This window comes from Ischnura elegans, chromosome 2 (genome assembly GCF_921293095.1).
Source record: "Ischnura elegans chromosome 2, ioIscEleg1.1, whole genome shotgun sequence".
Lineage (NCBI taxonomy): Eukaryota > Metazoa > Arthropoda > Insecta > Odonata > Coenagrionidae > Ischnura > Ischnura elegans.
The window spans coordinates 119878250-119894650 of NC_060247.1; the positions used below are offsets into that span (position 1 = coordinate 119878250).

General features: G+C 38.3%; 1 protein-coding gene across 2 annotated transcripts in view; it reads right to left on the reverse strand.

The window, feature by feature from the left end:
* LOC124154526 (ribosomal RNA processing protein 1 homolog A-like) overlaps positions 1-16401 on the reverse strand; it is a 28408-nt gene that overhangs the window by 10895 nt on the left and 1112 nt on the right. For both annotated transcript variants that reach the window (XM_046528321.1, XM_046528322.1), the window contains exons 3-7: positions 15627-15764; positions 6985-7338; positions 5856-6190; positions 2487-2689; positions 1129-1754 (exon numbers count right to left, since the gene is read on the reverse strand). In XM_046528321.1, the coding sequence (XP_046384277.1) occupies positions 1129-1754; positions 2487-2689; positions 5856-6190; positions 6985-7338; positions 15627-15764 (1656 nt within the window). The remainder of the gene's footprint in view (positions 1-1128; positions 1755-2486; positions 2690-5855; positions 6191-6984; positions 7339-15626; positions 15765-16401) is intronic.

Here is a 16401-nt window from a genome sequence, read left to right on the forward strand (position 1 = left end):
AAAATCAAGAATTTATCAAGAAAAACCATTAACCCAGAAGAGGACTTGAGAGAGGTCAATTGCTTTGAAAATGGAGAGCGTCAAAGCGATATTGCGCGGAAGTTTAAACTCACGATGCCTTATTCTGAATAAAGACGAAGCTAAAATATCAGTGACCTCAGCCGCACCAACTTCAACCAAGCGGTCTACACATACGGAAAGTTCAAGGTGAATCAGTACAAAAAGACGAGAGTGGTAATCGCTCCGAGACATTAAGTGAAAGCTCCGGTTGGTTCCAGAATTTAAACGGCAAGCAGGTATTTTCAGTGCGGCGATATCAGCTGGTGAATCTGAAAGTGTTGATAGCGCAGCCACCACAACATTTTCTGATGAACTCCAAGCTGTTATTGAAAGTGGCTCCTTTCCCCCTCAACTAGATCTAGTGTTGACGAGACGATATTCTTTTGGAAAAGAATGCATTCTCGTTCATTCATTTTCAGGGAAGGAAAACCTGGGTCAGGTTTCAAGGCATTTAAAGACTGTTTCACGTAGCTGCTAATGACTCGGAGGACTTCAAATTAAAATGATTTATCATTCATAAACTCCGCTAGCTATGAAATGGCATTTAAAGTTGCATTTTCCTGTCATTTCGATGAGCGACAAAAGGGCCTGGGTGACACAATAGTTGTTTTTAGACTAGTTTGAAAAATCATCAACTGCCGGCAATGCATTACGATCCCCTGAGATAGCAGATGTTAGCCCACCCGCACGACAGGAAGGAATTTCGAAAGCACGTAAGAATTTTTTTTAACGTGAATAAAAGTCTTTGAATGCGTGAATACTATCTTTAAAGATGTTTTTAACTATAAATATTTATAGAAATAATGTTTTCTAAGGCTTTTTATGGGAATATAGATGTTTTAGAGGAAATTCAATACCCAAGGCCTATGCTACCAGGAACGCATCCCTATCTTCCCCATGTTAAAACGCTCTCGTATAACGCAAATTCGTATAGCGCAAAGACCCCAAGGAACGCATCCCTTGCGCTATACGAGACATGGGTGTACTTGTTTGAAGAATGCATTGGTGTAATAGATTTCAAACTGCTGACTATTCAAAGAACATTGTAAAATAAAAATTTATCCTTACCAATTCCGCTTTCTTCGCTGAAAGAGGGGTGATTGGTTTCCTGCCGAATGGAGAGAAAGGGTTGCGCCTCAGTTTTCTCAACACCAACTCTGTTTCACACCCTTCCGTGTCCTCGACACCCTTGGGCGTCGCAGTCGCTACATCACCACTACCCGCCTTTGTCCTCTTGGCACCCTTGCCCCCACTGCTTTCCACCACCCAACCACCACCTCCCACACTACTCCTCAACCTTGTTGGTCTCGGGGGAGATTTTAGTTCACACACTGCCCAACCATCACCCACTGAACACCTACTCTTGCACGGCGTAGGAGCCACGACTTCCTCCTCCACAGTCTTTGCTTTCGTTGAACGTGTGTTGACCTGCTTAATGCGACCGTTGACTTTCTCTGTGTCCTGGACATTTTTGTCCTTACCTTCCTTCGTCACAATGCCCCTTTTAACTGCATTCTTTTTTACAACATCCTTCTTTGCAATTTTCTTTTCCACAGCATCGCTTTGAACACCTTCATCATCGACACCGTTTTCCTCCAGTTTCCTCTTGGCAGCTCTCCGTTCGGCTCTACTTTTTCTCTTCCCACGCTTCCTTTTCCTGCCTTTGGGTGCCTCAACGTCCTCGGGCAATTTCCCTGGATGATAGAAAATATGCGGGATGTTTTAACTCGTACATCTATACAAAATGAATCTGCAGTAATGAGCAGCATTACTTGAACAACTATAGAATTGCATGATCAAAAGGAAAGTATTTTGAAGTACTGTAGCATAAACACATGCTACACAGATGCCATTTAGCCACCATATTACTGATGATTTCATTAACCCTTGCAATTATAGAGATGGCGATTCATCATCTGCTCATAATGGACCTTTCTTACAAAGACAACAATTCCCTGTTCCAGGGTATGGACCATAATTGGTATTTTTATGCGGGTAACTCCCAAGAAATATAGTAAGACAACAGGTTATCTTGCGACAAAAAATATTAGGTATATAACAATAACAGGGCAAGAGTATTGGAGCATTACCAAGGAAGAAAGTCAGTATAATCCTATGCAGAAGGTAGAATATGGGTTAAAATCTCAAGATAAATTAACCATCTGCAAGCAAGCATTTTAAAATGTCTTAGAAGCAGATTCAGGCATCCATATTTGAAATAGAAATGATTAGCAGCTGTACATTTTAAGCTCAACCATAAATTTTTGGAATTAAAAAACATTCAGGAAGTTCCTTTCACAGTATAAATAGGACAAATTGCAACCCAACTTAAAAATACCTTGCCAAAATTTTCAACATCATAAACTGATGTGCCATAAATAGTCAATTTTGAATCAGTATGATATTAAGAAACAATTTTTGCTTACCATTCATCATTTTTTTCTTTTTCTTCGGTGGGGCATCTTCATCATCCAAACCTAAATCTTCCTTCAGCAGTTTATTTTCGAGACTGAGCAGTTCCTTAGCGGCACGCTTCACTTGATTCTTCACCTCCTGCCTTTTCAAATGTAACTTAGATGGAATGGTTCCCACTTCAAGAGGGTACTGCCCTTCAGTGATAGAAAATATCCTTAGGGGTTCAAAGGGAGAAATTAGAGTAAAAAAATTAGAACTAAGGATTTCCCATTTAAATTTAAAAAAAAATGAAGAGCAACTACAGTTAAATCTCCATTAATATTTTTTCCGTCTTGATTTTTAAAGTTATACTTGGTTTTTCTTTCTATTTTCAATTTTTTATCCTTTTAACAGTCAATCATTAAATTGCAAATACAGTGGAACTTGGTGAGTATGTTCCTCCTTAGTACGTTTTCCTCCTTAGTACGACGATTTCTCTCGGTCCCGGTACCATCGGAACAAAATACAGGCAAAAGTATTTGGTTAGTACGTTTGAAAAAATTGCGCTTTCCTGGTTAGTACGCTCAATTGCTAGCCGTGACACAACCCGCAATTCGTTCACCAGTATCTTCTTAAGGGTCGTAAAGCTCCGAATTCATGATTTAATTTATTATTACTAGCTATTAAAATTCTTGCATTCATTCCACATATATTTCTTCGACCGTGATTTATCCAAATGCATTTCTCAATTCTTATGACGCGATGAAAAATAAAATATGGCCACTTATCAGGTATGTCTGACTATGCAAAACTGCAGCCAATGAGAAGCCCCAATTTTCCCCACCCCGAGCTCCTCACCTTCTGTTGCCTCTGGAGTGTCCACTAAGCACAAATTTCACGAGAGGGCAATTGTTGCCATTGCACGAGTTATCATGATGAAGAAATGAGTCTTATCCAATTCCCACTTCATCTAAAGCAGTACTGCACGACGTCAATACTACGGAGTACGTGCGTATTTGACTACTGCTGCGGAAGCAGACGACATTAAACAAATTTTAAAAGTAAATTTCAACTGTATAATATAAAATCTTCTTGTAATTACGTCGTAATCTAATAATCTTGCGTGTTATTATTCGATATATCGATCGCTATAACAATCGATATGGCTTTATTCCAGAAGCAAATGTGTACGGCTGTTGCTGTAATTTAAAGTTAATATAATTTTGTCCAATTTTTATGATGTTTAAAAACAACCCGTTGACATACTCAGGGTTGTTGTTATATTCTCTGAGTATGCTGTGACAAAAAAGAAATGACTTAGCTTTACTTGTCCTCTTTCTATAAATACATATAGGATAAATCACGGGAGAACGACGCCGTTTTCATGTAATTGTCTTCGGGAAATCTATGAAACATTGTGATTTTTTAATCACATGGTATTGTTTTTCGAAATGTAGCACCCATTTTCTTTATTTTAAAGGTGAAAAGAGTTCAGGAAGGCGATCCTACGAGAACTACTGATAGTAATTGTAATTATGACGACTTTTCCACAGATTGCAAATACCCCGACTGCTATTTTTAGCCTTTCCTTGTTAGCACGTTTTCCTGGTTAGTACGTTCATTTTTTGTGGTCCCTTCAGAAACGTACTAAACAAGTTCCACTGTATGTTGTTTGACTCACAACTGCTAGAGTCAAGTTGCGCATGGAGGCTCACTATTTTAAATACAAGTACATGTCTGATATATGATCCTTACTAAGCACGTTATACAGTGAGTCCTCGTTTAACGTCACTTACCGTTCCTGAAAAATGTGACGATAAACGAAATGACGTTAATCGAAACATAATATCCCATAAGAAACAATGTAAAAAGTGAATATCGGCTCCTGGACCTCACAATTCCTTCGCGAAAAAATTTCAGCGTATCATATCTGGGGCATATCATAGCTATGGCATAAATACGAGTTCCTGTCTTCATCAACGACAATAGCAGCACTGACGTAAATCCTTCTCCATTTTTGTATCTTCCCGCATTTGCTTTTCGGCTTCGCTATGGTGGTCGCCTGGGCGAGCATCGCCTGGGCATCATCATCGCTGAAACATCGTCGCAGATACAGGAACCAAAATTATTGTGAACACGGCGAAAAAAGTGACTACAAAAACTCCAAGTTCTACACGGAAAAATTCCTTGAAATCACTTTTTAGGTTCCAGAAAACCATTATGTCAAGTAAAACCTTGCGCACCTACCTAAGAATTCATTTAGCAGAAAATTTGCTAAAACCGTAATCGCAATTAACTATAAACACACCGTTTTACACTTCGTTTAGACTGACTGTATTACCGCCCACAAAACGAACAACCTGCAACGCCTGCCGCTTCGCATTTTTTTCTCGCGCGAAATTTAAAAGCCTTGACGTTATCGCGAAGCGAAGGTGCGATAAACGAATTACGGTCTCAAAACTTTCGTGACGTTATTGCGAAATGACGTTAAACGGGGTGACGTAAAACGAGGACTCACTGTATTACATAACCTGTCCAAAATATTAAATATCACACTACAATGAAGTCAATTTAGGATATATAAACGTATAAATATTCATAGTCTATAAATTCACTAATTTTTAACACCAAAATAACATTTACAAACATTATTTTGCAATTTTTCATAGAATATTCTTTAATATCTCCTCTCCTAATGAGATTATTTATATGACAAATATTTCTTATGATAATGAAAATCATCATTAAATAAATATTAATTAAAATAGGATATAAAATGCACTTCAAGCCACATCAAAGAAATTCTGTGCACCTTTTTAATAGTAATAAAGAAAAAACTAGGAAAAGAACGAACAATAATGGAAATCAGACATCTAATCATTGGATAGACGTACAAAATGAATAAAACAAGAACTGAATTACAAAAAAGAGGAACAAAAAGCTAAATGCACTTATTACAATTGGATTCAATCGGCTATATTTTGGCCTCGACCAAAGTTAGCATAAAAAATTTAACTGTGGTAGAGTAAAAATTTCAATTAACTGCACTGCATCAAATGCTGAAAGATGCAGTAAAAATTACTTCTCGGATTACTTAAATCACTCAAACTCAATACATGCATTTAACATTCCATTTGCAAAAGCATGACAACTTAAAAATGTTGTCGACATCATTGTAACATTTTGTTTTTACAGAAGGAGAAAAATTGCTCAACTTCAGGTCAGAAGACGAAATAAGTCTTAATTTGAAACCTGGGTTGATTCGATGAAGTGTTTTGTGCGGATCAACAAAGTCAATATCACTTACATTTCAGTCAATCATTCACGAATGTACTGCACTTCAAAAGAAGCATTCCAGAATTCTCTCAAAAAAAAACCTGAGAATAAGAAAAATGACAAACCTTTTCGCTAACTCCTCCACACGTCGCTTCAGTTTGGGCCTAATGGATGGCTCCTTTGCTTCCTCTTTCAGCATAGACGAGAGGTCAGCAAAATCCACATCCAACTGGGGCAGCACGACACTCACTCCACCAGCCCTCGGGTCCTTCACTGCCAGCACCTCCTCACCCCCCTCCTCCTCCTCTTCACTGCCTCCCTCATCTTTTTGCTCAGCACCATCTTCACCCTCCTCAGCACCATTATCTTCTTCTTCAGCATCTTCATCTTCTTCGTCGTCCTCCTCCTCTTCTTCTTCTTCCTCACCTTCTTCTGTTTGGTGCCATCCCTTTCTTCTTAACTGGACAAAAAAACAAATGACAGCCATTATTGGGAGCTCAACAGGGAACGGTATTTGACGGCATTTAAGACGCACCCTTCTTTCCAACATAATAGCAAAAAAAAAAAAAAAAAAACCACCTGCGTCTCATATGTGAAGGTTCAATCTCCATGGAATAATATTCATAACTGATGCCATTATATTTACTACTTTATATTTATTAATCAATTGAATGTTGTAGATGTCATAGCTATTATATGATGTTATTTATTGTTTATTCATCATATTATGTATGACTATCGTTTTGCTGGCTTCTGCGATATTGAAGGAGTAGGGAGGAAGATGGTATTTTTACAATTAAGCTCGTTCAATATCTCACTTTGATATGTAGGATCTTATAAGATGCAAAAGGAACTAACCTTAGTTGTTGGGATGCTGTGCTTCGGCATAGTCTTTTTTTCTTGTGGGAATGTTTGTTACACCATAAGTATCACAATTTAAAAAACTGGCGTGTCACCACAACACTTTCACATAAATACTGTAACTGAAGTTTATCGCCCTAGTGACATAAAAATGGCACTGTAGTCATTTTATAAAGCTTGAAAAAAGCTAAGTATAAATATGAGCATTCAATTGTCCATTATAACTTTTTTATTTCAACGGTTATAATAGATGAAAGGAAACTTTTTAAAACAAAATAGTGAGAAGTATTTGTTTTGTGTCACTGAGTTACAACAGAACTTCCTCCAGATTCCAGCATACCAAGTATCATACCATATCTCTCTCAAGTTAAATACAGCAATTAGTATACATACCTCTTCATAATCGAGGCCAACATCACTCTGCCGCATCAAATAGTTAAAAACTGTCTCCGTAATGGTATCAGCAACTCGTGAATCATCGTTCTTCAATAGAAGTTGTACAAACGGCCGCAACATCTGGATTACCACGTCAGACTCAGGTGGTTGTTGATTTTCATCCACTGCTTTGGTCAGTTCCTCCAAGTAAATGTCGGAGAAATGAAGCAAGAGACCAATGGGAACACCTTCTGAAGCACCGTAGGGCTTGAGGATAGTTTCTTTAAACACTTTGCATAGAGCTGGAGCACCTGATGGCCAGCCACACTTGCGAGCCCATTCAAATGACTGCCGCAGAAATCTTCTCACAAGCTGTAGAAATCGGATTAAATTAAAAATACAACAATGCACTCACTTGGCTAGTACACACCACACTTGAAATTTTTCTGTTTCTTCCAATAAGGTTTAAATATCATTAATAAATTTTCTGAAAACAAAATAGGCATGTATGTAGCATAGGGCATGACTTATTATTTACCACAACCACAACATAGGCAGTTGGGTTTCGAATGGATATGTATGTTTTTTAAATCAGGCATACTGAGAGGTCGACAAGGAAGCATTAATTTAACATAAATTATTTTTACAGGATAGAGAACTTAATTTTTAAAGATGATGCTGATAGTTACAAGGCAAAAATTTAGTTGGTACATCTCGCAATAAATTTTTGACGAATTGAATAGTTTAATGTCCTGGGTGCTAACTGGCTGCAGTTAGGGTCAGCTGATAGTTCCTTCACCCCTACTAGCCATTATTCCTTATTACACCTTTACTAGAAAAAGTTGAGGCAGTAATTGCATTCGGGTAACACAGACTGTGAGGGATTCTCTAAACACCATCATACAAATGAATATAATTTCAATGTGTGCATAAAAAAGCCTTGGGCCTTCATGATCTATCAATTAATATAAACAAAGATATCAATTTCAAAAGATGCATGGCCTACTCACAAAAATCTTAACCATTTCCATATAGTAATAAGGAAATATGATCCTGGTTGTAAGTTCGAAAATCGCACTATGACCAATATTTATTTTGTTGGTAAGTTAGTTTACAGTGTTTCCAGTCCATTGAAGTGTTGGGTCACAATTTGACACTAAATTAATCACTCTTAACTTAAAAAACTGTTATGCATTAGAAGTCTCAGGTGAATGTGATTCCCTGTGGTATGAGGTTTTCCTTCAAGGTCTTTGCATACCCTTCATTGCTACTATTCTGTGGCATATACTTGTCCAGAGCATCTCAGTTGTCCTTTAAAAGAACTTGCTTCATAGGAGGGCAATTGAAGCACACAATTTCATTCCTCTTCTTTTATTCCTCACAACTTTTTCTTCATTTATTACCTAAACAAGCTGTGGCAGAAATTTCTGACAGGGTCACGCGATCAAAGTTGTCATCATCTATTCATATCAATCACCTGAAGCATCAGAAACTGCACCTACCATTGATTTTCTATTAAAAGCATCTCATACACTTGTAAAATAAGAGCTAAAAGTAGGTTCTGTCTGGACTGTAAGTTTATGTGAATCACTCACTGTCTTGTGATACCATGATAAGTAATATTGCTAGGAGACATTGGGAGCAATGTGCAATTGGGACAGAGGCCAATGAAAAGTGCAGGCCCTATTAGCTGATACCCAACTTTGGTATTTGGAGTGGAGCAAGCAGCCATACCCTACACCAAAGACATATTATTTACCCAAGGTTCTTAAAGTAAAGGTTGCCTCATTCGCGACTCGGGCTCCCATTGGCTTGACGTCACGGTAGACCCAACTTCCAGCGCCATTTCAAATTCTAGCCTTTCCGCGGGCCTAATTGCTTACCGCAGCGAGTTCTTGAATTTACCCTCTATCGAACACTATAAGCCGAATTTTAAATTGAAGGCCGATTTATGAAAATAATGATGATAAGATTTAAAAAAAAAGATAAATTCGTGTATTCAGACGCCATAATTTCCTGATGAAGTGATGAAATGGGAAGGTGTGCGAGTTGATTCCGTGTCCACACTTCCTTCCTGTAACTCTCAAAACACTGTTTTCCTTGCTACTTCCGCAATATAATTTAAACTTAGATTAATATGGCTGGGAGGAAAATACGCAAAAACCAAATTAGTTGCTTCAAAAAATTACAGTTCTGCAACTTTTTAAATAGAAATTATGCTCGTTTTCATTCTTCGCCGGGCTTTGAAAATACAGACTGTCCCAAGGGTCGTGTGTCATTTTTGACCTGTAAATTTAGTAACTTTGCATGGAGCAATGTTCATTAAAATTAGCATATGTACTTATGGGAAAAAGTCCTAAGTTTTGTTGAGTATAAGCAAAATTTTACAATTTTGACCTTTTGACCTCACAATGTGGGTCCAAACCAAAAATCTCAACTTGCCTTAATTTCAATGTTTAAAAAATCGAGATAGAAAAAAGTCTGAATTTCATTGACCAAGATGACTATTCTTAGGTTTTCGGACACGAGAAACCCGAAAATAATACTTTTATTCACAAAAATTCAACTGTTGACCCAGTAAGGTCACCGTCAAGGTCACAAAGGTGGCAAAAAGAATAGTATACCAACAAAGGTGTCGATCCATGGGTTTTATAGGGTGCCCAAGTCATTGGTAAAGTCCAAAAACCCTTATTATTCACTAATTGACCTCCGAGGGTCACAATGGGGGTCAAAGGTCATAGAGTTAAACGTCGGGCCATCATGACAACCAACGTGTCAAACCATGGGTTTTGAAGGGTGCCAAAGTCGGTTAGGCAGTTCATAGATCCGTAGTGTTGATTTTTAGACCTCCGAGGGTCACAATGGGGGTCAAAGGTCATAGGGTTAAACCTCGGGCAATCATGACAACCAACGTGTCAAGCGATAGGTTTTGGAGGGTGCCAAAGTCGGTTAGGCAGTTCATAGATCCGTATTGTTGATTTTTTGACCTCTGAGGGTCACAATGGGGGTCAAAGGTCATAGGGTTAAACCTCGGGCAATCATGACAACCAACGTGTCAAACGATAGGTTTTGGAGGGTGCCAAAGTCGGTTAGGCAGTTCATAGATCCGCTCATAGACTTTTGCTGTTGAGGGTACAATGGGGGTCAAAGGTCATAGAGTTAAACTTCGGGCCAATATGACAGCATAAGTGTGGAACCATGGGTTTTAAAGTGTGCCCAAGTCAGTTTTGCTGTTCGTAGAACCATATTGTGTATTTTTTTTACCACCGAGGATCATAATGGGGGTCAAAGGTCATAGAGGTATGTTTTGGAGTAATAGGAAAACTAATGTCCCCAGCCAAAGGTTTAGAAGGGTGACCAAGTGAGTGGTGGTAGTACACATATCGACTTTCTTTTCCGACAAGCCTCCCCCGCCCTCTTAGTTTCGAGCCGTTGTTGATTATTTATTTCCCTAGACATCCTTTTTCCCGACTCTGTGTCCGCGCACTATTGTCCGCGCAGCGTGTACTAGAAAATTCCAGGTGTGCGTTATAACGAATTTAAAAATTCTAAACTGGAAGACCTAGAAAGTGTAATGTTGCAGGAGCTTCAAAAGAAGAGCATGGCAATCGAAACCATATCTACAATTGGATGGTTGACTAGCACAATGAAAACTCCATGTTCACATTTCAGTTTATTATCCTATTAATGTTGTCGTTTTATGATATTTCTCTAAAATCGTCAAATTTTTATCAGATTGCTTGATACAATCAAAATAAAAGCTGGATTCATCCATTGCTATTATTTTTTACCTTAAGGTTTTGGACATAGCCAATATCTTTTTAAACGGAGATTTGTCTTACACTTTGGGCGACAAATCAAAAGAATATTTAGAGAAATAAATAATCAACTGCGGCGTTAAAGTAAGAGAGCACGGGGGGCCTGTTGGAAAAGACTGCGAGGAAATGGAAAAAATTCGGAAGGAAGGGATGGTAAGCGCGTTGCATACTTTCTTACTCTATGGTTTAACTCTAAGACCTTTGACCCCATTATGAATTTCGGAGGTCAAAAAATCAACAATACGGATCTATGAACTGCCTAACCGACTTTGGCACCCTCCAAAACCTATCGCTTGACACGTTGGTTGTCATGATTGCCCGAGGTTTAACCCTATGACCTTTGACCCCCATTGTGACCCTCGGAGGTCTAAAAATCAACACTACGGATCTATGAACTGCCTAACCGACTTTGGCACCCTTCAAAACCCATGGTTTGACACGTTGGTTGTCATGATGGCCCGACGTTTAACTCTATGACCTTTGACCCCCATTGTGACCCTCGGAGGTCAATTAGTGAATAATAAGGGTTTTTGGACTTTACCAATGACTTGGGCACCCTATAAAACCCATGGATCGACACCTTTGTTGGTATACTATTCTTTTTGCCACCTTTGTGACCTTGACGGTGACCTTACTGGGTCAACAGTTGAATTTTTGTGAATAAAAGTATTATTTTCGGGTTTCTCGTGTCCGAAAACCTAAGAATAGTCATCTTGGTCAATGAAATTCAGACTTTTTTCTATCTCGATTTTTTAAACATTGAAATTAAGGCAAGTTGAGATTTTTGGTTTGGACCCACATTGTGAGGTCAAAAGGTCAAAATTGTAAAATTTTGCTTATACTCAACAAAACTTAGGACTTTTTCCCATAAGTACATATGCTAATTTTAATGAACATTGCTCCATGCAAAGTTACTAAATTTACAGGTCAAAAATGACACACGACCCTTGGGACAGTCTGTATTTTCAAAGCCCGGCGAAGAATGAAAACGAGCATAATTTCTATTTAAAAAGTTGCAGAACTGTAATTTTTTGAAGCAACTAATTTGGTTTTTGCGTATTTTCCTCCCAGCCATATTAATCTAAGTTTAAATTATATTGCGGAAGTAGCAAGGAAAACAGTGTTTTGAGAGTTACAGGAAGGAAGTGTGGACACGGAATCAACTCGCACACCTTCCCATTTCATCACTTCATCAGGAAATTATGGCGTCTGAATACACGAATTTATCTTTTTTTTTAAATCTTATCATCATTATTTTCATAAATCGGCCTTCAATTTAAAATTCGGCTTATAGTGTTCGATAGAGGGTAAATTCAAGAACTCGCTGCGGTAAGCAGTTAGGCCCGCGGAAAGGCTAGAATTTGAAATGGCGCTGGAAGTTGGGTCTACCGTGACGTAACGGGACTTCTGCTGGCGCATGCGCAGTTACGAATGAGGCAACCTTACCGTCTAAGAACCTTGTTATTTACCATAAAACAGGGGCCCATAAAATAAAAATAAGAGCAAATTTGTCATTTAGCCCAACAGCCACCACATTTAGGCATCTTACATAATCTCAACATGTTAAACAATCAACCTAGTTTATTTAAGGATATTTAGCCATTCCCACCCCCACAAAATATTTTAAAGGCCTGTTTGCACAATACATTAACACGTACAAATTTATGTCTGTTGACGTGAATGATTTTTGTGGACCAGAACCGAACATGTACAAATGCACGAACCAAATTAGAACAGGTTCTATTTTCTGTGCATGCATTTGCACAAGTTAGGTGGTTACACGGTGCATTTTGGCATTTACCTATTCTCGTGTTCATACATTTCGACATTAACTTGTACGTGTTAATGTACCATGTAAACAGGCCTTCAAGAGGTTGAAATCATAAATAGCACAGAAAAAATACACCACACACCCTAAGTGTGAACATACCACTTGAATACACAGTAGGCCGGCCCTTATTTTTCAGAATTGCGAAAAGTTATGTTTTCCTGGTCTCAAAATGATCCAAATGATGTTCATATTCACATGTTAAAATTTGGTTACTTTAGAATAACGGCAACCCGTGCCCCAAGGGTCCTAAGTACTAAGGACCCTCAATTGAGTTTTTTGGGACCGCAAAAGCGCTATTTCTATGTAAAACGTAAAAGTAAAGCCCTTTAGGGCCGATTTTATGTTTGTTTTAACCTATCTCTAAGCGTTTAAGAGATATCGTCCGTCGTAATGCAATCCCCCCCCTAGGGCGCCACCCCGAACCGCGGCACCGCTGAGGTATGTCCCGCACCACTTACTAGAGACTTCCCCTCAACCCCCTCCCCTCCCTCGGCAAAGACTTTGCTCCTGATGTCAAGATCTAGCCTCTGAAGAAATGTGCTTAGCTTAGAAAGAATTTAATTGCCATAACAATACTTCCAATCTAAGAGATCAATTTATTTTCACTCTGTCCATGAATTTCGGTACATTAACCAAAATAAAATAGATTTTCATTGTATTTCTAATTTTTCACTGACATCCCATACTTGGCAATTTAAGTGCCTTTCCGCACGTAAGGGTTGTATTGCGATGAAAAGTCACATTTATTGTTAGTAATAAATTTTTGAAAGCTCTCTTCCTTCAACGTGACTGCCTAAAAATCTTGAATTAGTTTCACTCCTCTCACTGCACAATCATTTCCCACTTAATGACCCCGAATAATTTGCAAATCGTTCTTGTATGTCCATCACATTCTCGCATGTTCACATCGAAGAATGCAATACATATTTACAATACATTGAATAGCTTTCTCGAATTAGTGGTGACAAAATTTGGTGTAGATACCTTAGTCATGTCTTTACGTTTATAGAATGCCTTCTTCGGTGGATCATATTTTCCTACACAAGACCACATACGGCGTATCACGTTTTTTTCACACCTAGAAATGGATCCGTCAAAGAATGACAGGCATACCAACTCCTCACTCATGAACCACAAGTGGTTTGAAAACCTTTCGGTAAAAAAAATGAACGTCCAGGTTAACACTTTCGTAATTAATAAGTCTTTGTAGGAACTGCGGGTCACTGATGGGAGCTAATGCAACAAAAGGAGCGGAGAACCACATATTTTCATTTCTTCTTGAATATATTGAAATCTATTCAACCAATAACTGCATTTCGTTCTCCTCTTTATTTGCGTAAGAACTTTATTTCTTCAGCCCAAGCACATTTATCCGAGAGATTAACTGCACTTTCCTCCTCGCGCGTCAAAAATGCAATGGTACCGCTCCTTGCAATGTCAAGCAAATCATCAAGTTTTGTTACGAAAGATTCTCTTCTCTTCATATCCACTGTAGTTCGCGCTCTCTTTATGCCGTTGCACGTTCATCCATTCTTTGCGTCATTTTTCTAACTTTTCAATCGCAGTATTTTCCGTAACAACAGGAATTCTAGTTTTATACTATGGATGAGACGCATTTCTCACACTAAGTCTACAAATTTCGAACCCATTAGGTGATAGAGAAAACACACAGTACTTCTCACACTATCGGTAAATTTGAGCCGAGTATTTCTTCACTTTCTTTTCCAACCAGTTCAATGCCTGGATTCATTCTTTCCTTGTTGGTCTATTCTTAAAATGAACGTCACGTTCATGATAAAGTATTTATTACACCACTTTTCTCCTTACATCCTAAAAAACTTAGCACCTCCTATCCTTTGCACACTATACACAAGAACTATCTCTATCTATTCACAGTGATCTACATCCGTGAACTGACTGCCTCGTTTCTTCTTCCTTGAATATTTCTATCTACTGCTGGAGCCCTGGAAGCCCTGCTCATTCCCTTCATTCCTTTATTATTCATAGACACATTTGTAACACATGCTTATAATATTTTGCACATAAAAAGCACTTTGGAACAAAGCCTGCTGGAATGGTTCGCGGCCGTATGGCGGCAAAAATCAAGGTTTAAGGGGTCGGTACCCAGTACATAGGACGGCGTTGCAGGGTTAAAATTGACATTATAGGCTTTAACAACATTAATCATGACACAAGATGAACAACCTATTCAATACTGAACCACTAGCATGTAAATCTTGTCATCAGGAGCAAAGTATTTGCCGAGGGAGGGGAGGGGGTTGAGGGGAAGTCTCTAGTAAGTGGTGCGGAACATACCTCAGCGGTGCTGCGGTTCGGGGTGGCGCCCTAGGGGGGGGATTGCATTACGACGGACGATATCTCCTAAACGCTTAGAGATAGGTTAAAACAAACATAAAATCGGCCCTAAAGGGCTTTACTTTTACGTTTTACATAGAAATAGCGCTTTTGCGGTCCCAAAAAACTCAATTGAGGGTCCTTAGTACTTAGGGCCCTTGGGGCACGGGTTGCCGTTATTTTAAAGTAACCAAATTTTAACACGTGAATATAAACACCATTTGGATCATTTTGAGACCAGGAAAACATAACTTTTCACAATTCTGAAAAATAAGGGCCGGCCTAATACACAGCCTTGTCACATAACAAATTGACAAATATTGGGAATCTGTAATATACACATATGTACTAGTTTCCCTGTGATTGGTAAATAATACAAATATTGATGCCTAGCCCTGCCCTCAATTCTCCCACTGACTGATCTTGTCAGATGTATGTATTTCTGTTCTTTTAACAACTTCGGTAACTTGACTACATCTTGTATCTATAAACCAAACTCAGATGAACATCATGAGTGTCATTTGTCTTGTATTAGCCTTTTGCAGTTTGTATGGTTTTGCTAAAAGATAGCCAAATATTCTGCTCCACTAAACCACTACTTCTTAATAGCCATAATGGATACTGCATGTGAATAATTAATTAGATTTAGCACTCACCATTTGGAATTTATCCAGTCTATACTGATCAATGCCATTCCATTCTTGTATCATAGTTAGGAAGAAGCATTTGATAAATAAATCACCACCTTCCCCAATTGAATGGATTAGATTACTAATGTTTTCAGCCACCTCTTCCTGTGAAATTAAAATAAATTCATTAAAACTGACTGACTAAATAAATCCAAAAATATCTATGGCAAATATACGTCACTAATAATTTTACAAAACATTATGTTTACATAATAATAAACACATCCCTTGAGCTTCCATTCCAAGTACAAATTCCAATGGTGCAAGTTGCTTCTCATTAATGCATACTATGATTAATTAACCTAAGGTGGCCAAGGTAAAACACTTTTTAAAATGAAATACCCCTTTGTTTCCCTCCACAGTTGTCACAATTAAAAGACCAAGAATTCAACGAATGAAACACTATCCTTTTACTCTTACATTGTAGTGATTCCTTATCCCATCTCTTCAATCTCAGCTGCTAAGCCCCTTCCCACTCTGCTAAAGCTATGGGTAGGGACCACTCTGGACCATTTGTAATGTGTACAATAAATTGAATTGAGTTAAATGCGTGAGGGACTATGAATACTTCTGTATGAATATACATCTCAAAAATGTATGCATAAATAAAAATTGTCAAGGTGAAAATACAAGTTATTCAAATTTAGCGAAGAAAGATCTGGATAAATAGAGGCACCATCCTGAAAATGCACCGAACATAACTCATACTCACAATGACACTAATCTCTGACACTGTTCAGTT